Source organism: Callorhinus ursinus, unplaced genomic scaffold, assembly GCF_003265705.2.
Source record: "Callorhinus ursinus isolate GAN/ISIS: 27379988/994484 unplaced genomic scaffold, GSC_fseal_2.0 scaffold7, whole genome shotgun sequence".
Lineage (NCBI taxonomy): Eukaryota > Metazoa > Chordata > Mammalia > Carnivora > Otariidae > Callorhinus > Callorhinus ursinus.
The window spans coordinates 56,321,636-56,349,583 of NW_027397069.1; the positions used below are offsets into that span (position 1 = coordinate 56,321,636).

At 41.8% G+C, this 27,948-nt stretch overlaps 1 protein-coding gene across 1 annotated transcript; it reads left to right on the forward strand.

Annotated features, from left to right (window-relative positions):
- On the forward strand, nt 1–27,913 carry SERPINE3 (serpin family E member 3). Its single transcript, XM_073894314.1, is given in 8 exon segments — nt 1–256; nt 5,367–5,600; nt 7,254–7,460; nt 8,990–9,188; nt 16,358–16,458; nt 26,995–27,081; nt 27,584–27,678; nt 27,680–27,913. Coding segments are annotated over 8 exon segments (1,413 nt in total).
- Nucleotides 27,914–27,948: the final 35 nt, after the last annotated feature.

A 27,948-nucleotide genomic window follows, 5' to 3' on the forward strand; every position in this document is an offset into this window, starting at 1 on the left:
ATGCGGCCAGGCCTGTTCACGCTCTTCCTGCTTCACTCCTGCCTCCATGGAGGACAGGGCGACCTCCGCGAGGACCTGACCTTGCTGAAGACCGAGCTAGCACTTCGCCTCTACAAGGACACGGCAGCCCCTAGAAATGGAACCAACATCGTCATCTCTCCTGCTGGCGTGTCGCTCCCTCTGGAGATCCTGCAGTTTGGAGCCCAAGGGGACACTGGCCGGCAGCTGTCACAGGCGCTGGGTTATGCTGTCCACGGTAAGAGGACTGCTCGCACTCCTGTTCACTCTGCTGCTCCCGCTCCCGCTCAGGCTACCTTGGGAGGTGGGGGATCTCTGAATCCAGCGGCTGGCACCGGCCGACCGCCAGGAGAGAAGGGTGACCACAGGCAGCCTTCAAACTTCGGATCATGGTCCCCTTGATGATCGTTCGGTTTCCCTTCTAACCTCAGGTTTCACGGCAATTTTTCAGTTTCATTTCACTAGCCCTTCTGCAGAGCCTACCAGGTGCCGGGAAGTGTCCAAAGCACCAAATTGTCCAAATTGAAAGTAATTTAATTAATTGTCACAACAACATAATTGCCATTCTGTCTTCTGATGCTTGGAGAAACCAGACCCAATAACTAAGCCTCAATAAATGATGAAATTATACCTCATCCCTATTTTAGAGATGAGCAAATAGACACCGAGAGTTTAAGCAACTTGCCCAATGTCACACAGCTAGTAAGTGGCAGACTTGAGACTCAAGCCCAGGTTGTCTAGTTCCAGATCCCATGGCCTTGAGCCACCTGCTTTCATAAATCTGTGTTTTCTAGCCAGTGCCATCGCTACCAATGTAACTCCGTGATATGTAGTTTCGAGCAGCTCTGTCAGCAGTGGCCCGAGGCTTGTGAACTCCGGGTCAGCCATACCTAGCCTATACTCGGGGCCTCTGGCTCCATGCCTGGCCCTAGGGCCCACCTAGCAGCTCCATGCTACCCCAGACACTCATGCACATAGCTGTGGCTTCTCAATCTTGGAATAAGATATCAATAAAAAAGGATGGGAGTTGCAATTGTATAAGTTAATATGTTCTAGAAAGTATAAGAACTGATACCCACAAAGCCTGGGTGAGAGCTTCCTTTGAGCTAGAATCTTGAGGTGGCAAGTAAGATGTCGGGCCACTAGGCAACAGCTCTACATCCCATCCCCCACCATCCATGCCCTGGCCCCTGCCAAAACAACTCTCATGATCCTGCCGGCCAGCTTCATTTCCTCAGCAAGAATATCACAGAAACGCACACATCCACGGACGCATTCTTCAGCCACATTAGATTCAGTACAATGCAATCCATCAAGTACTCCTGAGCTCCTGTTGCACGAGCTGGTGCTGCGCCAGGAACTCAGCATCCAGAGAGACAAGGAAAACTCTGAACACAGCAGCTCAGTCTCATAGGAATGATGCACATAGAAATACTGCCCTAATGCGGTGCAGTAAGTGTATTTATTTGGAATAAGTTAGCACGGGGAGGGAAAGATTTATCCCACTGGCAGCTCAGGAAGGCTCCCCAGAAGACATGGGATCTGAGCTGAGTTATGAAGAATAAATAGGCGTGTGAAAGAGAGACAGGCATTTCAGCCCTAAAACAGAGTCTCACAAAAGTCAGGATTAGGGGACAGAGAGAAATGCACGAGTAGCTATACTGCAGAGAAAGGGAACTGATTACAGTCCTTTCTCTGTTGTCAGGTATAGTCGCAGTACCTGGCTAACCAAATATGATGATTAACAGGGTGCCAGAGACCCCATTCGAGGATTGTCAAATGTCAAGAATGCTTAATAGTCAAACCCTGTGGAACATAATCCCACCCTTTTTCTTACTCACAGGCTGCTTTATTATCTTACAGAGCCATGGTTACTTTTTATGAACAGGGATGTGCCACTTCTAGAGTTCCAGTTAATAGAATTACCCCTGTACTTTGGTTTGCCCCAACCTAGCTCAGAGAATCATGTGCACTGTTTAAAATAAAATGTCAGCACCCACTACCTGCCCAGACCCAGGCTTCCTTTTAAAAGTCAATGCAGACCAATAAAATGTATAAAAAGCAGCCTCAAGCACATTCCAGGGTCTTGGGGCATAGTTCTGGTTTAATCAACAGAAAGACCTATTCATGTTTGCAGTGGGGCACATCAGCATTGTCTTGTTCTCACTGCGTTTCCAGCCAATACGTGACCACCAGGAGCTTTGTTAGAATTCCCACCTGCTGGTCATACAAGCACAGCATGAGACTCAGAACGGACCCCAGCGGTATCCCTAAAGAGCACCTTTGTTTTCACCACACAAAACACCCAATTTCCTGATGTTCCAAGTTCGAGGGAGTTCTGGTGCTTTTCTAGGTAAATTGATAAAGACCATTTTATAGCTTTCTGTTAAGCACAAGAATAATGCCAGGAACAGAAGCCTCAGAAATGAAGGTGGCCTGGCTCTTGGGGAAAAACTCTGTTTGATGATGGTATGGATTTCACTTTTCCAGTCATTATATCATTTGATCCTCATAGAAACCACATACATTAATAATCCCCATTTTATAAATAAAACTAGATGTTAACGATTTGGCAAGACTCGGCAGGTGGCAGAGCCAGAATTCAAGTCCCAGAGTCTCTGACCCCAAATCCTATGTTCTTTCCACAATTCCTTCGCCCCTCTCTAAGCCCCTGAGCAGATGCATAAAGATATAATAAGTACCTTTGCCTTTTTTTATTTTTAAAAGAGCTATCTGCATTATTCCCTCAGCCCAACCAAACCCTTTGACATCATCCTCCACTTAGCCCTCTTGTAATTTCCTGGCAAGTAAAACATTAGCATCACTAAGTTTGTAGTTTGAGAATTTTATATTCATTAACCTTACGAAGTCAGGTCCCACCAGATTCTGCGTCACATTTGGGAAGTTCAGTTCAGCAAATTGACTCAAAAGGAAGGCACTCTCCACACTAGTCTCACAAATGAGTTAAAAGGCTCATCTGTAGCAAGGGAAATTCATGAGAAAATACCACTTCTTCTTCTAGCACTTTCCTCCCTCTCCGTGGCCATCCAAGAGACCCTCTCTTCAATCACACCGCGCTCACTACATTCCTGATCTAGGGCAGTGCCCAGAACTTTCCTTCCTTCCGCCTTCCTCCCTCCCTCATCCTTCTGTGAGATCTACCTAGCCTGCCCTCCAGCAAGAAAGATGCTCTCTGGAGGGGGAGGGAGAGGAGTTAAGCCAGCAGTGACACGATTCTCTTTCAAAGGACTGTAAGGGAGGTGCCGTTGTCAGGGCTCACGTCACCAGCCCTTGTCTCATCACGGCCACGGGCCTGGGAAACTCACAGTCATACAGCAAAATAGGCGGCTTTGTGCTCCAGAGCCTCACAAGAGGAAGCGGCTCTCCAGAGCAGAGCAGGGTGTCCTGTCCTTACGGGCAGGAGGGCGGTGAAGTGCCACGTCCAACCACCAGGTGACACTGAGCAAGCTTATGAATTTGTCCGAGCCCAGCTCCTTCACTCAGAAATGGGAGTCCCAATAGCAGTGAATTCACAGGCTCGTTGAGAGAATTGAATGTGACCGTGAATGTAGCACAGAGTCTGTGAACACCGTATTGCTTATACTGACATGTATATTCCACAGCAGCTAGGAAAGCTGTTCTCCCGTGCAAATGGGCAGGGACACCCTAGGCTCAGGTGGTGAAAAGCTTTCTCCAGCCAATTTACTCTGCTACTTTAACATTTCCAGACAGCTGGTCCCCTGGCTCAGATTGGGGGACAGGACAGAGAGGAGGTCACCCTACGCTATGGACCAGTGACATGTCTCACTTTGTCCCAGCAGATGGTCAACATTTTACAGGGACATGACTTTATAAATGCATATGACCTTCCTCAGTGAGGAAAATCTGGCAATAAGTATTTTTTTTTTCATTCATCTATTTTCTCCTTAAAAGAAAAGCACTGGAGTTAGGCTGCAATTCACGAGGTATACAACCCGAGTCTGTTTTTTACAGTTGTGGATTCTAAGAAATAGCTTTGGTCATGAAAGTTTTCCGGGCAAGTGAAATCTGTCTACAGCTGTGATCTGTAGCCTGGTGGCAGGGGCCCTGGCCAGGGTATATTCTGGGGGCCTGTGCCCCTCCAGAGAACTTTGGCCAAGCAACTTGGGGGTCTGCTGCCTTCCCTGGCCTGGCCTTTGACACATGACGGGTGTTGGAGTGGAGGGACCCCAAGCCACGTCAGACACTCCTTCCAACAGGTGCCCTGGGAGAGCCAGAGCAGGGCACTGTAGGAACAAGGGGCAAAGCATGTGTCTCCCAGGGCCAGTTTGTGGCTAGCCACAGGGCTGTGCCTAGGAGGAAGGAGAGGCAAGGAGGACAAGCAAAGGGCCTTGTTCCAGAGGAAGCCTGCATAGGAAAGGGAGCTGACTGCTGGAAGCCCAGCTTCCATGTGTCAGGGGCAGCCTGGCATACTCAGCTGTGCCCTGACTCACCAGTGGGCGAGAGGCCCTGCTCCAGCTCCAGAGTCTCCCCTAGGGGAGACTAAAGGCCACAGCTTGTAAATAATATCATGAAAAAGAAATCCACGATTGACTGTGGAGAGAAGGAAGCAATCTCCTGTGTAAATAGTAAATAAATAGAAGTCCAGCCACCATCCAAGAAGGTGGAAACTATGGACTCTCTCAAATGCTTATTATTTCCTCAACATTCTTGCAGGTTCTTGCTGACATTAATAGCATCAGCTGTCCACTGGGTCTTAGGGAGATGAGAGATGGGAGGCGTTCTTACCTTTCCTCTGTGTTTCTCAAATCGAAAGCATAGTGCTGAAAGAAGCCCCATCTAAACGTCCCTTGGGCTTGTGAACTGCAGTTGTGGGAATGGATCTAAAGCCCTGTACAAGATATATTGACAATTCAACACCGTGGCCACCGTCTGTCCTTGTTATTTATGATGCTCTCCATAAATCGACTTACTACTTAAATATTTGCAGCTCCATCACCCTGCACACCAGACCTGCAGTTTTCCCAGCCCTCTGTACTCTCAACATGTCTGCTCCACATGTCTGACTCAAGAAGTTAAGGAGGAATAGCTTCTGGGATGTTGGTAGTGATTTTCTATTTATCTTAATCACAGCTTGATTTCTCTCAGATCTTGCATGGCTTTCCTCCCAGCATTTAATCTGTGGATCCAGGCCAATTCCTGAGCAATTTAGTTATGACTTCCCCAAATCGACTGTAATTGGTAGATGAACCTATGAGACAAGAGGGGTGTTGCTGAGGCCCCATTTCAGTGCACTGCACAAGGAGAGATGGTGCTAACTCCTTACCTACACTCACCACTGTCAATTTATCCCAACACCTTTTTCACAGACCAAAGGGTGAAAGAGTTCTTGCGCACTGTTTATGCCACACTACCCAACTCCGGTCAAGGCACCAAGATGGAGCTGGCCTGCACCCTTTTTGTGCAAGCAGGGACACCACTCTCCCCCTGCTTTGTGGACCACATCTCCCGGTGGGCCAACAGCAGCGTAGAGCCAGCCCACCTCAGTGAACCGAACGGCACCGGCAGCCAGGCCAATGAATGGACCTCCAGGAAGATCAAAGGTAAAAGAAACCATTCACCTTGGTGAGGCTAATGTCAGAGGGCTATAAACACAGGTACCAGACCTTGCTGGTCAGAAGCCATGTGGATGGATACTCAGGTCACCCTCAATTGCAGCAGAAGTTTGTTCTCTTGGGAGACGCTACCCTTAAATGATGTGCTCTAGAAGGCCTCCTTCTGTCCATCCCCCTACACGCACACACAGAAGGGGGCTCTTCAGAGCCTCCTGCCTCCAGGGGAGCCCTGCAGGCTTTGTTCTGTGCACCTGTTCCCTTAAGGTGAATCTCTGACACCTCCCCCCCCAACCCCGCAGCTCTGCTGTCATCTACAATTAACATCCTGTGACAGCAAAATACAGTAGGAGCCGAAGAAGTTCTTGGAATTTAGCTTAAGGAAATAATTCAAGAGAAGAGAAAGTTATGTGTAATAAGGCATTTAACCCAGTGTTATTGAAGAGAAAGACTTAGAAATAACCTAACTGCCCAGCAGTTAGGGATGATTCCATGAGTTATAGGACCTGTGTATCATGCAAGTGGAATTACTAAAGATGGTGAAAATTTATTACATTTACTGAGTTTCCATTTACTCATTTAGTACTTTTCTAAGTACTCCATATTCATTATGTCTGTTCACCTTCACAGCAATCCCAGGAGATAGGTGCTGCTATTGTCCCCAGTTTACAGAGAGAGGAACTGAGGCACAGAGCCAGGATCCCAACCCAGGTAGTCTGCCTCTAGCATTCCATATAATTACAAAGGTTACACAGAAATAGGGAGAATGTTCAGGATATATCAATTTATCAATAACTCTCTCTCTGTCAGTTTTCTCCAGTGTTTCACAATGTCTTTTCAGTGTACTTAAAAGTGTTTAATTCATTGTGCTGTGGGGCAGGGATGGGGCCAGGCCACACAGCTGCGGTCAACCCCCTCCCACCCCGCGATTGTCCTCTATGGAAGAGGGGCAGCCAGGGAAGAGCCTGGAGTCTGGGGCCGGGCTGCTTGGGTTCAGATCCAAGGTCTCTGTCTTGAGCAGCTGGGTTGTGGTGACTTTGCCACTCACAAGTATGCGACCTGGGACAGCTTCTCCAAGCTTTGGTGCCCCCTCTGAAAAACTGTGAATAACAATTGAACTGGTGGGAGGCATCAGGGAGGGTTAGTTAAAGGATTTCGAACAGAGCACACCGTGTGTTTTTATTAATAAAGGGCTGGGGCAACAACCATCCCCGAACCTGCTGTCTTCTCTCTGGTAATGCATGGAATTTAAAGACCGTGCCCTGGATGTGACCGTCTGAGCAAAGACTCTGCCAGGGATGAGGCCCAGTGGCTGGGGGGGGGGGGGGAAAAGGGGAGGGGGGGGGGGGAAACCATGCAGCAGCCTGATCACAGCACCCAGTGCCTCCCAGGCCCGAGCAGTGCGCGCTGAAGGCCCCTCGGGAAACGCCCCGCTGGGACCTACCAGAGCCTCCCAACCCATTCTGCAAAGGATAAAAGCATGGTCTTCAGCAATGGCTAGTTACAAACACCACAGTTCCCCAACTAATAACACCAACAAGCAGGCTACAAGCCCAACCTCGGGGATGCCCCGGAACCCACCTGGACAGGTGCTGAGAGACAGGTGCACCAGTCTCAGCAACACAGTTGCTCTCCGGCTTGCAGGTGACGACACAGGTGGCCCTACGTGGGAGCACGGCAGCGGTGGCGGCAGGGCATTTGCTCAGTTGGCACTAGTGAGCACCATGTCCTTCCAAAGCACTTGGCGGCAGAGGTTCTCCTCCACGGACACTCAGCTCCTGCCTTTCACCGGCACCCAGGGCCTCGTCCTCCAGGTCCCCATGATGTACCAAATGGCTGAGGTCAACTACGGTGAGCTCCTTTCCCACTGGCGGGGCCGTCTTAAGTGAGAGGAACATGGGAGCAATGTGGGCCATGTCTGCTCTAGAAGGACCCACACTGTTTCTCCGCCTTCCCTCTGCTGTGAGGTGGGTGCGGGGCAAGGAGAGCCCAGGGGGCAGGAAGACCCAGAGAGGACAGTGAGGAAGCAAGGTGGGGGGGCGGAGAGAAACCGAATCTCACGCTTGACAATTCCCTCTGCACCTAGTAAGTAAGAGGCGTTAGTGTAAAACTAAAAATGTTTGGACCAGACCACCCTCGCCCCCACAGGCACCCCCATAAAATGAACAGCCACTTCACGGTTTGGCGCTGAGAAAGGGCAGAAGATTGAGAGTCCAGTCTAGAAAGCTTTTGAGAGCGCGCGCCCGTGGACCTGACATCTGTCATTGCTCCTGCCCACCCTGCCGGGTTGGTCACTCATCCCAGCCCACTGGGGTGCAGGTGCACAGAGTGCCGAGCCAGAGCCAGCGCCAGGAGCCCCCACCCTGCAGGCTGGCCCGCAGCGTGGATGCCTCCATGGAGCCCCAGCAAGGCAAGAGGAGAAGAGGAGAAGGGACCCAGCCACCTGTCCCCACACACCTCTCTCGAAGCCCTCATTTGCTGGCTCAGCCCTTCCAGCTGGGGGACTAATTCCAGTGAGACAGTGTTTTAGGAACTCCAGCATTTAGAAAACGTGCTATGATCCTGCTTTGATTCCATGCAGGACGCATTGTGAGTGCTCATCACAATTTAATCATTTGTTTATTCAACCAGTAATTATTAGCTGAGGTCAAGTAAGATGAGAGTGGAAGAACGTCAATTGGATAAGTAAATATGTATTTATGACTATTATAGTTCTTGTTCCCAATGTTTTCCCCATTGCTGCTGTGACCCATGCTGGTTGATCTGTCAGCTGTGTAACATTTCCCAATTTTATATGATATCTGGGTTTAAAGCTTTTGTTGAAAGAAAGATCTGGCACAAAGAGCCTGGGTCCCCACATGGCCACAAAAGGCCAGGATTGGAATGGCTTCCCCTTTATGACAGGCCACCTGTGTGGCTCAGTTGGTTAAGCGTCTGCCTTCAGCTCAGGTCATGATCTCAGGGTCCTGGGATCGAGCCCCACGTCGGGCTGAGTCGGGCTCCCTCAGCCAGGGAGTCTGTTTCTCCCTCTCCCTTCCCCCACTCATGCTCTCTCTTGCTTGTTCTTTCTCTTAAATAAAATGTTTTTTTTTTAAACAAACGAATTTTAAAAACAAACAACAAAGATGATAGATGGCTCTCCCATGTGACATCATCCCCACTGTACCTGGCCACTGCAGGCCCTGTGACTCAAGACCTATAAGGGTATCTTAGAAATTCTAGGTCTTAAGATCAGAAAAGGTGACAGTCTTTGGCCTCAACTGCTTCCTGAGGGTGAGGTAGACACCTGTTAATAAAAGGTATTGTTTCCAGTTCTGTGAGATGGCCCTTCCTCAGCTCCTGGGACAGAATTAATACCTCCCCCCCTCCTGAACCCCCAGGCCAGTTCCAGGACCGTGCAGGCCATCAGGTGAGGGTGCTAGAGTTGCCTTACCTGGGAAGTTCAGTGAGTCTGCTCCTGGTTCTGCCACATGACAAAGACACCCCACTGAGCCTCATTGAGCCGCACCTCACAGCCAGCATTCTCCACATCTGGACCTCGAGCCTCAGGAGAGCCAGAATGGACGTGTTCCTGCCCAGGTGAGTGGCTGCATCGTCCTTATGGGGTGCTCAGCAGCCTAATCCAGTTGGCCAGGCCTGGATTAGAGAACCCAGGTGGTCTGACTCTGAAGTCTGTCCTTAACCACTGGGCCCACTTGTCTAGTGGACCCCTAGAGTTTAGGCCAAGGAGGAGTGACCCTAGAGTTGGGGTCCAGGTTAGAGTCTCTACAGACTAGCTCATGATGCAGATGGAACATCTGCATTAATTTCATCTGCAGAATTAATTTCCTGGGGTCTTCTCAAGAGAAGATACTCTGCCTTAACTGGGCGAGACTGGAACCCCCAGGCTTCATGCTACAACCAGTTCTCTGAGCAGGGAAAGAACAGTGCAGTTACCTGGGAGGAATGTGCCCCAAATCGGATCACATCCTAAGAGTATACAACATTTTTCTAAAACGAAAAAGGCAAGATAGTTTATGTAATTGAGCAAATACCAATGTAATTCTGATCAGAAGGCAAATTAAGGTATAAAAAATTCAAGACTTTTAGTCTCTGTGCGGAAGGTTCTCATTCTTTCTCAATAGAGTTTAGCTTTTCTTTAAGAAAACCCAATAGGTACAAATACAAATTGTCAAAAAGTTAAATGATGGTTCTAGATTTTGCTTTTCCAAAGCAAAACTTATTTGCAAAGCTCATTACTTGACAAAGAATTCCTTATTGAACTTCTTTAAATGATAAGCTTCTCTGGTACATTTGAAATCAGAGTAAACTTGTAATTAATTTGTAGACCAGCATTAAGTGAGGAATGTTGTCCGAGGGCTCGGGATGTGGATTCTTCACGCTCCTTCCTGCTGGCTGCTTTGGCCTCCTCTGCTGACCAGGCACTCAGCAGCACGGAGCCAGTGGTCTTGGCAGTGCTCCTTCGAGGAATTAAAAATAAGCCCAGACACTGAAATGAAAACACACAAAGAGAGACCCCAGTGAGTTAAGGGCCAAGGTCTAAAGTGGGATCTAGCATAACCAGGGCAGAAGGTGAATGTAACTCTAAGATAAAGCCTGTGTCTCTCCAAACCAAATATCTGGACCCCAGATGAAAGCACAAAGATGGGATACTTCAACTGATCTTCTCTAGCATGGAACAGAAGCAACACTAATCTTTCTGTTGTGTTTGAGAGAAGCTCAGGGAGGGAAGAGGAGCTTTCAATGTGAAAAGTAGAGAGAAAGTGCAACCCGGTGCAGGAATGTGCAATCTTTTCAGAATGAGGAGACAGATGGCCGGCCTCATCCTGGAGTGGCTGCTGTGAGCAAGAGACCCCAGCAAGATGCCCAGCTCATCTGAGAGCCCTCCACTGTCTCTGAGTCCACCTTCAGAGGAATGATCCGAAAAACCCCGCAGACGGGGACAGGATGGGAAGGCAGAGATTTTAACAACACAGTATTAGTCAACACTTGACCTTATCCTAATAGATTTCTTTTTTAACCCCCCAAGACTATCGAGGCTGCTGTCCAAGAAGGATAGAAGGTTTTAGGAAAATGAGGCTGTTTCACAAGCAAAACTCACCAAGTAATGAAACAGCTTCAAACCCTCGAAGGAATAAATAGAGAAAGAATTAAAACTAGGTTTTAGGTCTAAATTTGGGTACAGAACTTTGGACCATGGTAGACACAAGTCAAGTTTTGGGCAAGAACTTACCTCTAGTTCTGCAAATCATTCATTCATCATTTAATATGATCTGCTTTACAGCCAGCCTGCATTTTTCATTTAGCAAAAGCAAAAACTTTTGCACACTGTGAGTAGCAGTGCAAAAATCATGTGGCAGTGAGGTGTGCCTTTGGGTTAAGCATCACCAAAGAGTGTATTAGTAGATTCTGGATGGAATGATGATGTCTAGCTCCCAAAGTAATATTTTATTTATGAAGAAATGAAATAAAATGTATAGGGACAATTAGTCTTGGTATGATATTAGCATACCAAAAGAATAATCAAGAAAGCCAACGAGTGCTAACAAGGGTCATTTATATCCATAATAATGTAATGCCCCACAAGAAAGACTAAAAACGTCAAATATATATTTGTTTAATGACTAAGACACTTGGTTATTAGATTGACATAGTAGGAAGCTAACCATGAGCATTTTTCTGATAATAGAAGTGACATAGTATTTTTTTATTGAAGTATAATTAACGTACAGTGTTATAGAGTATCAGGTGTACAGTATAATGAATCAGCAATTCTATATATTACTCAGTTCTCATCGTGATAAATGTACTTTTAATCCCCATCGCATATTTCACCCATTCACCCATCCTCCACCCACCTCCCCTCTGGCAACCACTAGTTTGTTCTCTGTGTTTAAGAGCCTGTTTTTTGTATGTGTCTCTTTTTCACTTTGTTTGTTTAAGTATTTTAAAAATCCATCAGATCTCATATATTCAGAAGTTTTGGCCTTCCTTTCAAAGAGCTACTAATCATCATCTGTGTGGATTGTGTTTTTCTACGGACGTTTTCTTTCTTTTTTAAAAAACTGAGATATAATTCACATAACCACAAAATTCATTCTTTTAAAATGTACAATTCAGAGGTTTTTAATATATTGGCAAAGTTGTGCAACCATCACCACTATTTAATTCCAGAACATTTTCATCACCTCAAAAGGAAACTCCATGCCCATTAGCAGTCCCTCCACATTCCTTCCCCTCACTAGTGTGCTAGGCAACCACTAATCTACTTTCACTCTCAATGGACTTATCTGTCCTGTACATTTCATATAAATGAAATCGTACAACATGTAGCCTTCTGAGTCTGGCGGCTCTCAGTTAGCATGTTTTTAAGGTTCATCCTTGTCGTAGTATGCATCAGTATTTCATTCTTTTTTGTGGCGGAATAATTTTCCATTGTATGGATATACTACATTTTGCTTTATCCATTCACTAGTCTATAGACATGTAAGTGCCTGGAAACTTTCTGGCTTGTTTTCACTCTTAGGCTTCTGAAACACAGTCATGTGTACATTTTTGTGTGGGTATAGGTTTTCAGGTTTCTTGGTTATATACCCAGGAATGGAAATACTGAGTCATGTGTTAACTCTACTTTTTACATCTTGAGGACCTACCAGACAGTTTTCCAAGGGGCTATAGCATTTTACATTCCCACCAGCAATCTACGAGGTTCCAGTTTCTCCACACCCTTGTCAACACTTGTTATTGTCCATCTTTTTTGATAAGTCCCTCTTCATGTGGGATGTGTGGTAGTGCAGAGTTTCAGTTTGGTATGATGAAAATTTCCAGAGTGGATAGTGGTGGTTGGACAGCAATGTGAATATACTTAATGTTACTGAATAATGCCCTTAAAATTGTAAAATTTTACGTGGTGTATATTTTACTACAGTTCTTTTTAAAGTCCTTCTGAGTGGAGGGAAGGGTTAAAAAGTAGGGATGGTATAGAGTTTACATTCAGGAACTATATAGTTACTCTTAGTTACATTAGTTAGGATGCATTCACCTCCTTTGCCCTCCAGCACTGCCCTCCTCTGTGTTTTGCCTTCTCCCTCAGGCTGGAGGCAAGATGGCTGAAACCTGTCTGACCTCACAACAGTGTGTAACAACAGCTATAGGAGAAGAAAACCCCCATCTTTTTATTGTAACCATCCTAGTGGTGTGAGGTGTTTTCTCATGGTGACTTTCATTTGCATTTCCCTAATAACCGATGACGTCAAGCATATTTTCATGTGCTTTCTAGCCATTTACATATCTTTTCTGAAGAAATATCTATTTGAATCATTTCTCCACTTTTAAATTGGTTGTCTTTTTATTGCTGAGTTGTAATAGTGCTTTATATATTCCAGATACTAGTCCATTATCAGATTTATAATTTGCAAATAATTTTCTCCCATTTTGTGGGTTATCTTTTCACTTTCTTGATGGTGTCCTTTGAAGCACAAAAGTTTTTAATTTTAACAAAGTTCAGTTAATGTATTTTTTCTTTTATTTCTTGTGCTTCTTTTGATGTCATTTCTAAGAAACCGTTGCCTAACCAAGGTCACAAAGATCTATGTCTGTGCTTTTTCTAGGAATTTCATAGTTTTAACTCTTATATTTTGAGTTAATTTTTGTATGTATTATGAGGTCGAGGTCCAATTTCATTCTTTGCACATGGTCATCCAGTTGTCCCAGCACCATTAATTGAAAAGACTATTCTTTCTCCCATTGAATTTTCTGGGTACCATTGTTGAAATTAATTGACTATAAATGAATGGGTTTATTTTAATGGGTTTACTTTCAATTCTATTCTATAGGCACAAATGTCTATACCTTAACCAGTATGACACAATCTCGTGATTACTATAATGTTTAGAAATCAGGAAGTGTTGGCCCTTCAACTTTGTTCTTTTTTCAAGATTGTTTTGGCTATTCTGAGTCCCATATATTTTCATATGGATTTTAGGATCAGCTTATCAGTTTCTGCAAAAAAGGCAGCTGAGATTTTGATGATGGTGTTTAATCTGTACATCAATTTGAGAATATTGCTAACAATATTAACTGTTCCAATCTGTGAACACAGGACTTTTTTCATTTTATTTATGTCTTCCTTAGTTTCTTTTGATTATATTTCTTAGTTTTCAGTGTACAAGTTTTGCATTTCTTTTGTTAAAATTATTTCTAAGTATTTTATTCCTTTTGATGCTATTATAAATGGGATTTTATTTGCAGATTATTCATTGCTAATATAAAAAAAACACAGTTGACTTTTGTACCTTGATCTCATATCCTCCCACCCTGATGAACTCATTTATTAGTTCTAAGAATTTTTTCATTCTGTGTGTGTATTCCTTAAGATTTTCTGTATACAAGACCAAGTCATCTGTGAATAGAGATAGGTTTATTTCTTTCTTTCTAATCCAGATGCATTTTCTTTTTCTTGCATAATTGCCCTCCACACCCTTCAGGACAATGTTAAATAGAAATGGTGGACATCCTTCTCTTATTTCTGATCTTAGGAGGAAAGCATTCAGTCTTCACCATTAAGTATGATGCTAGCTGGGAGTTTTCTATAGAGGCTCTTTTTCAGACTGAAAAATTTTCCTTCTATCCCAAGTTTATTAAGTGATTTTTGTTTTCATGAAAGGGTGTTGGATTTTTTTCACATGCTCTTCTGCATTTATTGAGATGATCATGTGGCCTTTGTCCTTTATTCTGTTAACCTGGTGTTTTACACTGATTGATTTTCATATGTTGAACCCACCTTGCATTCCTGGGATAAATCCCACTTGGTCATGGTGGGATTTATATGTTGCTGGATTCAATTTGCTAGTATTTTGTTGAGGATTTTGCATCTATATTCATAAAGGATATTAGTCTGTAGTTTTCTTTACTCATGATATCATTGTCTGGTTTTGGTAAAGGGCAATTTTTTTACTCAAGATATTTTTGTAGCATTTCTTCTGGGCTGGCCTTCATAGCCATACAAGAAAAAAAAATCACTCTCACCTTTTATGGTCATACCTCACTTTTACTATTATCTTTAGTTACTAAAAATGATATTACCCAGTTTTATCACCTACCATAATCACTATATTTGGCTTCAAATATCCCTGAGCTTTTTCTCAATATCTCTGAGAAACAATAAAACCACAGTGGTAACAATAAGTGCATGAGTTGTGCTGGGCATTGTTGAGCACTTTACAAGAATTATTTCACTTAATCTTCACAAAGCTAATAACTAAGCACTACTATTATGCTCATTTCATAAATAAGGAAATGGAGGCAAAGAGAGGTAAAGTAACTTGCCCCACTTCCCTCAGTTAGTAAGAGGCTGCGCCAGGATTCAAATCCTGGCACTGCACTCCCAAGTTCATGCTCTTAACCAATATGTTTCAGCAGTAAGAGTTTTCAAAGTGGATGTGTTTTAAGTATTTAAGAAAATTTCAGAAGAGGTGGTGCAAAATATTTTTTTGAGAATGTCAGCATAGTTGGAGAAGGCGTAAAACCTTTTTGGGAAACTATTCTAAAACATATATTTATGAGAAAATATGATACTTCTGTTTAAAATATTAGTCACATTGTCTTGTATGGCAATGAAGATCTTTGATATTAAATGGTCTTTTCTGGTATTTTTACTTTCCTACAAGTTCTGCATAGTTTATAGAAAAAGATCATCTAAATTCCATTTCAAACTTTTTTATTTTCAAAGAAAAATAATGTGAGCAATCCTTTAAAAGGATCCTTCAACAGTAAAATTTAAATGCCTCCTCCTTGGAGAAATATTACAAAGTCGATGTGTTGATTCTTCCTGCTCACAGGACTTACTAGGAAAACCAAAGCTTTAACTTTCATTCCTTCCCTCCTGTGCATCAAAGACACACACTGCACACAGCAAACACAAAAATATGTCTTATCAAATATGAACACATTAAATGAGACACTCTATTAATTGTCAATTAATCAACAGCTTCTTTTCTGCACCTACTATGTGAGATGCTTCACGAGATGGGAGGTAGCAAAGCGTAGACTCCAGCAGCACAGGCTCTGTGCTCAGACAGCTTTGCTTTGTGTTGAGTTCCACCACATATTCATTACGTCATCTTGGGCAAGTGTCTTAATCTCTTTAGGCTTCAGTTTTCTCATCTGTAAAATGAGGATAATAATAGCATAGTTATGTGAAGATGAAATTAGACAATCCACGTAAAACACTTGTCATAGTGTCTGGCACATGGTAAGCACTCATTCATTAGTTACTATTAGGAAATAAAACATTGACTGGGATAGCCTCTCTTCTCAAGTAGTTTATAATGTCATAAATAACAGTAATAGGAAGCAGAATATTCCATACACCAAAAGAGCAGGACAAACAAAGTGTTAATGGGGCCTTAGCAACCAAAGGACACAAAACAGCTGGAGAGGAAAGGAGAGGATAACAATTGAATTGAGCTTAGAGGAAATGGTAGTCATGGTAGTAACTCAAAGGCAATCAAAGGAGATGGGGTGGAAAGAACAGCAAAAGCAAAGGTTTAGAGGTGGAAGCGAGCCCTGTGTGGTCAGACTAGTCAGGCGGTAGGGTTTATGAGAAGGAGCAATGAAAAATAAAGCTGGAAATGAGGCTGGAGATCCCTGACTTCCAAGTTAGGAAGTTTGGCAGTCATGTGTTGTATATGAAAATATTTTGAATGAGATTTTTAAATGAAAGTTGATGGTCTGTTTTTGTTTTTTAGATTCAGGATCCAAAATCATTTCAATTTAAAAAGCATTTTAAATTCTTGGGGAGTCACCGATCTTTTTGATCCACTCAAAGCTAACTTGAAAGGAATTTCAGGTAACACTTCTTCTTTCAAGCTTTTTGGCATTGTGCTTGGGGGCAGCTTTGTCATACTTTGATTAAGGGATTTTCATCTACAGAGGCTTCAATGGTACGGTCAGAGTTAACATTATTTAAAAGAATAAGGAAAGCTTTGCTTTATATAAGAATATGTTGCTTCAGATAACAGCCAAATTTGAGTTGGACTTTGTGGGGGAGGAATGTTTCTTGAGACCTCTAAGCACTGTTTTTGGGGACCACCTTCAGGGTGAGGTCAATGGCCACAGAACACAATACAACTCACTCTCCTTCTGCCTATCATGGCTGGCAGCATGCCAGAGACAGTGGTGCAATAACAGAGCTCTTCATTCTGACCTCCCACGTCATGCCAGCCTCACAGTCACCCTTTGTTCCTACTTCTTCCCTCTCCCTCCCTCCTTGTACCATTTCTGTCCTCTTCTCATAAACTAACCTTGAAACTTTTCCCTCATCCATCCAACTTCCTTCCTTCAAATTACTCATGTACCTGCAATCTTGCCCTAAAGTGTTCTCCTTTCCTGAGTCCATATTAAACTTCTTTGCCCCTACTAGACACTAATCAACAGGAGCTGTATTTGCTTATGATCTGAGAGGGAACTTACATCAAATATTAAAAAAGAATGGAATGCCAAAACCTTTTGTTCCAGAATCTTCTCAGAAGCCATTAGTTAAACTATTGCTAACCCCAAAGGCTCAGGTTTGTTTCTGCTCTGGATAGCAATAAATTATCTGTATGAAGATGATACTGTAGCAGGTATTTTCATTGGCCTTGATGCTTTCTTTGCCTGATGAGCTTCAGAATCTCCATTTTAAATGCTAGAACCTCATCACACAGAGTTTTCTAAAGCTTTGCTCAAAATCTTATTAAACAATCACACACACACACACACACACACACACACACACTCTCTCTCTCTCTCACACACACACACACACTCTCTCTCACACACACACAGAGGAATTTGGTCCATAAAATCAGTCTTGGCTTGTGCTTTAGATGTAACCAAACTAAATGGCAGTTACTTATCAAATAAAGCACAGGAGAAAGGATCTATTCTAGAGTGTTTAAAACACACCAGCGCTGTACTCATTACCTAAACATGCAAAGAGATAAGCAAAGCAATAGTCACATTTGGGTACAGCGCACCCAACAATGCTTGGTGCACAATGGATAGCCAATAAATATTGTTGACTTGGTTGAATGACTCAACCAGAAATTTTCTCTGGTGACACAGGCAAAATCTGACACTGTAGGGAAAAGAGGAAGACTAGAATGAAAGGATCAGGTCAAGGAAAGAGGAAGGGATGAAGAACTTGAGGGAGCTCTATCTTTAATAATGTGCAAAATCCAATCACAGTGTCTTCTTGTGACTCCAGAGCTCGGCTAGAGCATTCCTGTTGTTGATGATGATACTATTCATCCTTTGATCATTCTAGTTCAAAACTTTGGCACCATTCTTGACCTTTTCTTCCACACCACTACATTCAGTTAATCACTGTGACTCACTGATTGTGCCTTCGTAGTTCTTAATCTCTCTGCCTTTATGTCCTAGAAGTACATCTCAAAATGCCATTAATCCTATGTCCTCAAATAGGACTGAGTTTGACCCACCCACATCATGCGGTTCCCCTACTGATAAAGACTTCCAAGACCCGTAAGCTCTCTTGACAAGCTATAACAAGCAATCTAGTTTTGAAAGAACATTTTTTCATACTTTTTTTATAATGCAGTTAAAGTCTATGTAGATTTGTTCAAACCAGCAGAAATATAGGCTCATGGATCTAACTTGTTAAATAATTATCAAGCAGTTAGCATGTGCCAAGTATGAAGCTTGAATTCATGTCTCTTACTGATAAAAAACATCAGCCTTATCTCCCATAAAGTTCTGTTCCTCTAACACAGGGCTCACCATACAATGACCCAATCCTTGTTTTTGTAAATAAAATTTTAATGAAACAGCCACTCCCATGTATTTACAGATCATCTATGGCTGCTTTCTTGCTACAATGGCAGAATTAGGCAGTTGCAACAGACACCATATGGCCTGCAATTGCTAAAATATTTAATATCTTGCCCTTTACAGATAAAGTTCGCCAACTACAGTATTGCTTTCCAATGCCCTTCTTTAAACATCATCAAGAGACTAGTCCTTCTGTGCCTAAGTGGGCTGTTGACTTAATTATGGAGACATGGTGACTGACTCTGTCTAACAAATAGTTTCATCATTCCTAAAATGAGGTAGCTACCATCCACCTCACATCTTACTTATGGAAATAAAATTCTTTAACATATAGTAAAGCATCAACAGAGAGCTTGCCAGAAAATAAGTCATCAGAAAATGCTGGTCTCCCTTCTTACAATTAATAAGAGGTTACCAAGCAGTTTTGTACTATTGATAGAAGCTCAAACCACAGGGAACATTTGGCCTTTTCTTTGAATTTGGTTCCAATGCCCAGAATCATTTTACTCAAGTTCTTCCCCATTTAAAAGTGACTCGTCTCTTCCTTCATGGCATCAAATCCTTTCCTGCTGCCTGAAAAAAACTTGTTCAGTATCATCTCAAGGCCCAATTGAGCCCAGGTTATAGTTTTTCTCCCCAGACATCCCTTGACACTACATGTTATAAAGCTTTTAAGAGTAATTCCAGTTTCACTTACACAAAAGTTACCAGCTGGAGATATACTCCTTGAGCAATCAGAAGGATCAGCAGGCTTTGATACAAACTCATGCTTCCTAATCCAAGAAATACTTCTTTTGCATAAAGTTAAAACTTCAAAGAAACCATCTTATTCTGGACTTTTATAAATGAATAATTAGTTTCCAATCTCTGCTCAGTGAGAACTACAAGCTCCAAGTTTCTACAACTTAAATGAGCAAACCACACATAGTTGTTTGGTTACATACTGAAGTTACTTATGCCACACCAGATGACTGGTCAGACCTGCAATAGATCATCAAGATAGTGAGATAAGTCATCCCCAACTTCAGTCCCCCTCCTAAGAAGACAAACTAGCCACTGTCCATAGACAAGTCACCACTGTGGAAATCCCAGCACCCAGATGTGAAGCTGAAGCACCCCTCTGAACCACAGAGACTGAGAAGGACCACATTAGAATGGTAAGAGGAGCAGCTACACTTGGACTGCATCACCCCTCCTCCAGGCTGACACAGCACTGCACGAAGAGTACCCTGTCAGGCTTACTATAATTTCTTCAGTGAGAAAAGAAAATCAGGATGGATATCCATCTCTCCCAGAGTCACAGGACACTTTCTGGAAGACCCATTCAGGTCTTGCCTCCTGGGGACAACTTAGGAATCAGATAGCGATGGAGAAGTGGGAGGCAAGGCTTACATTAACCAGCACTCAAACCTTGGCAGACCAAGTTCATGCCTATAGCAGTACCCAAGCAAAGACTCCAGCCAGCAGGAATGCCCAACTGCAAGGCAAGGCTGGTGGCCCCATCTAGCCAGAGAGCTTGGTTGACAGTTCTGCCCAATTTGGGTCCCTAGTCAGTGGACCATACTACCACTCTACATTTCAGGAAAGAAAATTCACAGCCTTACCCAACTGCTAGGCATAGTCTCAAGTCCCATCCATTAAGGAAGCCTGACAAGAGAACCCAGCTAGCTGAGAAGCCCATCCTACAGCTCTGCTTGGGCAGAGAGCCTGGTCGGCAGCCCTGCCCAACTGTTGAGCATATTCCTTACCTCCACATAACCAGTGAGTCTGAAGAATGACCTTGGGCAGCCTTGTAGCCCAGCCCACAGTGCTACCAAGTCACACAGCCCCACTGTAGCCCCACCCAACTTCACAGCACAGCTTGCAGCCCCACCTGAACATGGAGCCCAGCCAGCAGCACCATCGAGTTGGGAAGCACAGCATAAGACTACCTGGCCAGGAGAGATTGTAGAATCCCTCTCATAGTTACCCAATCATGGTGTCCAACCAGTGGCACCACCCTGTCAGGGAACACAGCCTACAACCTCATCAACCAAGAGTTGATTGCAGACTTAGGGGCTCAACCTGACAGTGAAAAGGCTGAGCCACTAGCTCTGACATAGCCAGAAGCTCCACCTGAACAGCGAGCCCACCCGAGCAGCCCTGCTTGAATACAGAACCCAACCAGCAGTCCCATCCAGCCATAGAACCCAGACAGCAGCACCCCACTGCAAACTCAGAGAAAATAGAGAGGCTGGCCCACACAGAGATGATGATAGTAAGCCCAACCTGCCCACAAATTCTACCAGCTGACTGGTAAAGATCTTTCCTTACCAAAGCAAACCTGTAAAGCCTGGAAAAGGAGACCGCTTACTGAAATGCACAGATACCAATACAAAGAAGCAAGGACCATGAAAAATTAGAAAAATATACCATCCAAAGAAATGAATAAAGCTCCAATAGCTACCCTAAAAATATGGAGATGTATGAACTGCCTGACAAAGAATTCAGAACAATCCTCTCAAAGAAGTTCAGCAGACTACAAGAGCACAGAGACAACTAAACAATATTATAAAAAAATGCATGAACAAAATAAAAAGTTCAAGAAAGAAATAGAAACTATCAAAACAAAACCAAGAAACCCAAACAGAGATCCTAAAGCTAAAGAATAAAATGACTGCATTGAAGAATTCAACAGAGAGCTTTAACAAGACTCAGGCAAACAGAGGAAACAATCAACTAGAAGATAAATCATTTCAAATTATCTAGTCAGAGGAACAAAAAGAAAAAAAGAGTGAAAGAGTGAAGAAAGCCTGTGGGAATTGGGGACTTCACAAAAGAAAAAATATACTCATTATGGGAATCCCAAAAGATTAAAGAAAAAAAAAGGAAAGTCTACTTAAAGTAATAATGGCCAAAAACATCCCAAAAATGGGGAGAGAAATGGGCTCCCAGATTCATGAGGCCCAAGGAATCCCAAAAGGTTGAACCCAAAAAGGGCTACACCAACACACATTATAATTAAATTGTCAAAAGTTAAAGACAAAGAAAGAATTTTAAAAGCAGCAAGAGAGAAGAAACAAGCTACCTACAAGGGAACCCACATAAGATGATCAATGGATTTCTCAACAGAAACTACAGGCCAGGACAGAGTGGAATGACATATACAAAATTTTGAAAGAAAAAACCTGCCAATCAAGAATACTATACCTGGCAAAGTTGTCCTTCACAAGTGAAGCAGAGATAAAATTTTCCAAACCAACAAAAGCTAAGGGAATTTATTACCACTAGACCTGCTTTACAAGATATGCTAAAGGACATTCTTCAAGCTGAAATAAGGATGCTAATTAACATTGAAAAAATGTATGAATATGTAAAAATCACTAGTAATGGTAAATACATAGTCAAAATCAGATTCCCTAATATTGTAATAGTGGTACATAATTACAACCAATCAATAAATTCAGTAAAGTTGTAGGATAAAAAAATGAACATACAAATATGAGTTGTGCTTCTTTACACTAACAACAAACTATCTGAAAAAGAAATAAAGAAAACAATCCACTTACAATTGCATCAGAAACAATAAAATACTTAGGAATAAATTTAACCAAGTGAAGTGAAATATCTCTACATTGAAAACTACAACACACTGATGAAAGAAATTGAAAAAGACACACATAAATGGGAAAACATCCTCTGTTTATGGATTGGAAGAATTAATATTGTTAAAGGGTCTATACTACTGAAATCAACCCTCAGATTCAATGCACTCCCTATCAAAATTCCAATGGCATTCTCCACAGAAATAGAAAAAAACAACTCTAAAATTTGTATGGAACCACAGAAGACCCCAAATAGCCAAAACAATCCTGAGAAAGAACAAAGCTGGAGGCATCACACTTCCTGAGTTCAAACTCTATTACAAAGCTATAGTAAGCAAAACAGTATGGTACAGGCATAAAAACAGACATGTAGGCAAATGGGATAGAATCAAGACCCCAGAACTAAATCCATGCATATACAGTCAACTAATATTTGACAAAGAAGCCAATAATATTCCATGGGGAAAAGATAGTCTTTTCAATGAATGGTGTTGGGGAAACTGGATAGTCACATGCAAAAGAATGAAACTGGACCCATATCTTACTCACAAAAATTAACTCAAAATGGATTAAAGACTTAAAATGTCTGAAGCCATAAAACTCTTAGAAGAAACCTTGGAGAAAAGCTCCTTGAAATTGGTCTTGGCAATGATTTTTTGGATCTGACACCAAAAGTATTAGCAACAAAAGCAAAAATAAACAAGTGGGACTACATCAAACTAAAAGTGTCTTCATAGCAAAAGAAATAACAAAATGAAAAGGAAACCTACAGAATGGGAGAAAATATTTGTAAACCACATATCTAAGGGATGAATATCCAAAATGTATAAGGAACTCATACAACCTAATTGCAAATAATAACGATCTGATTTTTAAATGGACAGAGGATCTGAATAAACGTTTTTCCAAATATGATATTCAAATAACCAACAGGTACATGAAAAGGTGCTGATCATCACTAATCATCAGAGAAAAGCAAATCAAAAGCACAGCGAGATATCACGTCATACCTGTTAGAATGGCTATTATCAAAAAGACAAGAGATAACAAACGTTGACAAGGATGTGGAGAAAAGGAACATTGTACTCTGTTCACGGGAATGTATATTGGTCCAACGATTATGGAAAGCCCTATGGAGGTTTCTTAAAAAATAAAAGTAGAACTACCACATTATCCAACAATTCTACTTCTGAGTATGTGCCCAAAGGAAATTAAATCACTATCAAAGAAATAACTGCACCCCATGTTGATGGTAGCATTATGTACAATAGCCTAAGATATGAAAAAAAACTAAGTGTCCATCAGCGGTTGAATAGATAGAGAAGCTGCGGTATGTATATTTTGATAGAATATTATTTAGCTATAAAAAAGAAGGAAATCCTGCTATTTGCAACAACATAGAAAAACCTTGAGGGCATTATGCTAAGTGAAATAAACCAGAGAGAAAGACACTGTATGATCTCACTTCATGTGGAATCTAAAAAAATCAAACTCACAGAAACACAGAGTAGACTGATAGTTGCCAGGGGCAGGGAGGGGGCGGAGTTGGGGGGTTGGGTGAAGGTGGTCAAAGGGTACAAACTTCCAATTACAAGTCCTAGGGATGTAATGTACAGAATGGTGACTCTAGTTAACAATGCTGTATTATATATATGAAAGTTGCAAAGACAATAAATACAATACACACATAAATTGTAACTATGTGAGGTGATGGACGTGTTAACTCATCTTACTGTGGTGATCATTTTGTAATATATACATATGTCAAATCATCACATTATACACCTTAAAATTACACAGTGTTATATCAACGATATCTCAAAAAGCTGGGGTGGCAGGGAGAAGTGGGCTTGAGGAGAATAGAGAAAGCAACTGACCACAGCCTGGCTTCAGAGGCCATTTCAAATTCTTTTTAGCATTCTCTCTATATATCCGGGGCTGGGTGCTATGTGACACACTCCATCTGTTACAACTAAGTGATAAGAAGATGAGAAAGATAAACTAGAAGCAGATTCTGGCAATAAAGCCACTAAATTTGCCAATAGTAAGTAATAATAATTGGAAAGACAAATGACAGGGCAAATAATGTTTATCCTGCATTTTGAGAAGCTGAGGATCAGATGTTGGGACATTGATTTACGTTTTGCAAATCTTGTGTTTACACACTGTCATTATGAAGACTCTTAAACCTTTTGAGAGTATAATCTACCACACACAAAAAATGATGGTCTCCACTAACAAAGGGGAAAGAGGAAGTGAAACAATCATTTGGATAAAACTTGCCGAAGACCCATTCTGTGTTGCACCCCTATGATTCTATAGATACCAACCAACATTTCCTTACAAGTGAAATCAGATTAAAGAACATTAAGGCAGCTCTTTTTAAGGGGAAATGAAACAAATGTACAATGTGAGGAGTGTCTATTATTCATTCATCCAACATTTACGGAACACAATTATGTACCAAGCATTATTATGCTAGTTAGGCGAAGTAAAAAATATTTGAAATTAATAAAACAGCTTCTGCCTTCTAGGAGCTAACAATCCAGAAAGAAAGGTTGACATGAATACTTGTAGATATTATGGAAGAATGGAGAGTATGCCAGGAAGGAGGGTAAGAAGAAGCTTAACACTTTGCTTTGGATATTAAAATGTAAGATAGGAGCAAATGTGTTTATGACGGGCTACAGTTTTCCAGAATGCTAATCTGGTAAATCTAGAGACAGGAGATGTTGCAGGTCGTTCCATGGTTAAACATTACATATTATAGTCCTCCTGCAGAGATTCACTACAAACATTAGCATATAAGCAGCTCTAAGAAGTCCACTACTAAAAACAAAAACACAAAACTATGCAACCTGCATTTCCCGTTTTAATCATGGATCCCTTTTTATAGCATAGCACCTATAAACAATCTTGGGATTGTTGTTGTATGACCCTCAATGGCACTAAGTAGCTGCCAGCACAGTAGAAAATGAACCCAAAGCCGGAGAATCCCTTTATGCTTGGATTCTTCTACCTCGCTTTCATTAGTTGCATAACATTTCAATATCTACTTGACGAAAGTAAGCAAATAGATCTGTAATACAAGATCAAGCAAGAAGAGAAACACAAACCTACAATGACTCCCGAATTCTTATTTTGATCACAAATGTTGGTCTTCTGAAATGTTTAACTCTCCCCAGAGATAAAATTTAAGAGAGGTATGGATGCTGCGGCAAGACAGGCCGTGGGTCTTGGCTCAATGGCCGTGCATGTGATTGTCAATTATTGGACCACTCCTGTAGTGTGATGGAGAAAAGCTATTTAAATGAAACTCCTCAAGAAATTTTAATAGCCAAGCCTATCTAACTGAAGACTCATTCGTACCATTTGGTCTTATTTTTCACATTGTGTCAAAGTGCCTGGACTCTAACACAACCACGTATACTGTATCTGGTAGAGAGTTTCATAGTGAACCTCTGCTGACTTCACTGACACATTTGAAATGTTCAGATACCACACCACAGTAATGAGGTCACAGATAAGTAAAACCTAATGACCATCAGAGAACCATTATTTATCCACAAATTCTAATTTGAGCACTGCATTTCTTTCAGTTTGCTCAATAAGCTAGTGAGAAACTGAACTAGAGAGAAATTTCTTTTCTAAAAGATCCTACAGAAAAAGACCAACTGCTAAAACCAGATCCTTCAGTGGTTTTAGGACAAATGATACCAGATGAAATTTCCCATTGATTTTTCCCATCCTATGGCCCTTGTCTGGTCCCCTTCAATGATGCTGGAAAATAACTGTTTCTTACAACAAATATAGCCAACTCACAATTTCCTGTGTACCTTATTGCTGCATATCCTATACTTGGCTGGTTTTAAGTCTCTCACGACATTCATTTGCATCTCCTTGTATGTGCACGAAAAATGCAAAACAATTTAGTCTAAGATGAAACAAAAAAGCTCTCTCAAAATACATGTATACTGAAATAATTATTTTAAGACTTATGCCACAGATCCCTTTCCAATGGCATGCTAGAGTTGCCTAGAGTTGACTAAAATACAAAGTGGTGTTTTTTTGTGGCGGGGTGGGGTGGAAATGGGTGCTGCACTGTCAGAAAACCTCCAAATGCCCAATCTACTTCTTATCAAGTGTGTGACCTCAGGTAACAGCTCATTCTCAAATGAAAGGGTAGCTATAACTAGCTAAGCTTTCTGCTAGTTCTAAAGATTATTTTCCTTCGTTATCAGGTCACGTACCATGTCACTGTGGAGAGTAGTTCAAAAATGATTAATGGTTAAATTACAAAAAGCTATCAATTCCTCTAACTTAATCATTCATATTCCCGTTTGCTAAGCTTCTGTGAAACTGTTAGCGCACAACTATTATAGTTCTAACCTCTTATCATCTTTGCAGATTTGCCCCCATGGGGCAAATTAATTGCATGACTGAATGCAGTCATGCAGTATTGGACACATTTTTAGTACATTGAGTTATGCCTTTTAAGGTCCATAGTACAAACCTGTGACTGTCATTTAAAAGTGGCTCTCAAAATGCAGTCCAAGAAGGAATTCAAGGGACATCATCTCAGAAGCTGGCTGAAAAATGATTATTCTTGGACTCCAGAATCCATTTTGACATAAACTCTGGCAATTCTTATACCACCAAAGTTTAAAAAATACTGGCTGAAGGAAAAATTTTGATATTAACTAGAAATTATTTTTGAAAACTACTGAAAAAACAGGGCACAGCTCTATTAATTTGGGAGGGATTATTTATTAAATTCACCAAATCTGAGGTTTTAAAAGTTACATAAAATACTGCAGCTTAAAAATTTTCCAGATATCTCCCTGGCTATAGTAAAGCAGCATGAGACTGTAATTAAGTTAAGTGCATTCTTTAAAACTACACTCAAATCCTTAAGCTAAATGCATTAAAAATGGAAATAAGCAATTCACATTTTTATTTCCTGGGATTAGGCCAAGATGGCTTTTATGTTTCTGAAGCAATCCACAAAGCCAAGATTGAGGTTTCAGAGGAAGGCACCAAGGCATCTACAGCCACAGGTATGTTCACAAAGGGGTCAGTAGCACTCAGTCACGCTGCTTGCCCCTATCTGCCTTCGTCAGATTTATCCAGTTCAATCTTCACATTTCTAAACCTTCCCACTAAAAAATCCTAAGTCCAGATGTGGTATAGCATTTTTTTAAAAAGAAATGTTAACACAGAGCAAAGTTTGAAAACTGATGGGAGCAAAGAAATCCATTTTGAAAAGGATTTGTCCCACCATCCCCATAAACAAGGAATGGAGTCTTTCTGAAAATTACCTTTAGTAAGGAATTTATTCCATGGAGTATTTTGAAAATGGGACACAAGTTTGGCTAAATGACATCTTCTTAATTTTCCCATTTGTACCCCCATCATAACACTAAACAATGAAATATCATTAGGATGCTTTTATTTCTTCAAAAATCAAGGGATATAACTGACTTCATATCCAATTTTAATAGTGACTTTCCTCAAATGAATAGAAAATGCAATGGGATTCTTCTATTCTCTCTCCTGCAGCTCTGTTGTTACTGAAAAGGTCTCGGATTCCTTTTTTTAAAGCAGATCGGCCATTCTTCTTTTTCCTGAGAGAACCTGACACAGGTAGGACAGTATTTTTTTGATAGAATTCAGATAAATATGTATCAGCATCTCTCTAGCAACAAGCATCCACTGCGGCCTAGAACAAGCATTCCTTCTAGCCTAGTTTCTATGGCTTCAGAAGCTTTCCAGTTTCTTGTCGCGTATCCTGAGAAAGGGGAGTATTCCATAACTACAAAGGAAACTAATATTCTCCATGTTGTTTTTGACTTCTCCTTCAGCTCATTTTTAGTTGATGTGGATTTTTAAAAATTCAGGCTTCTACTTCTGGGGAGACTTAGAAA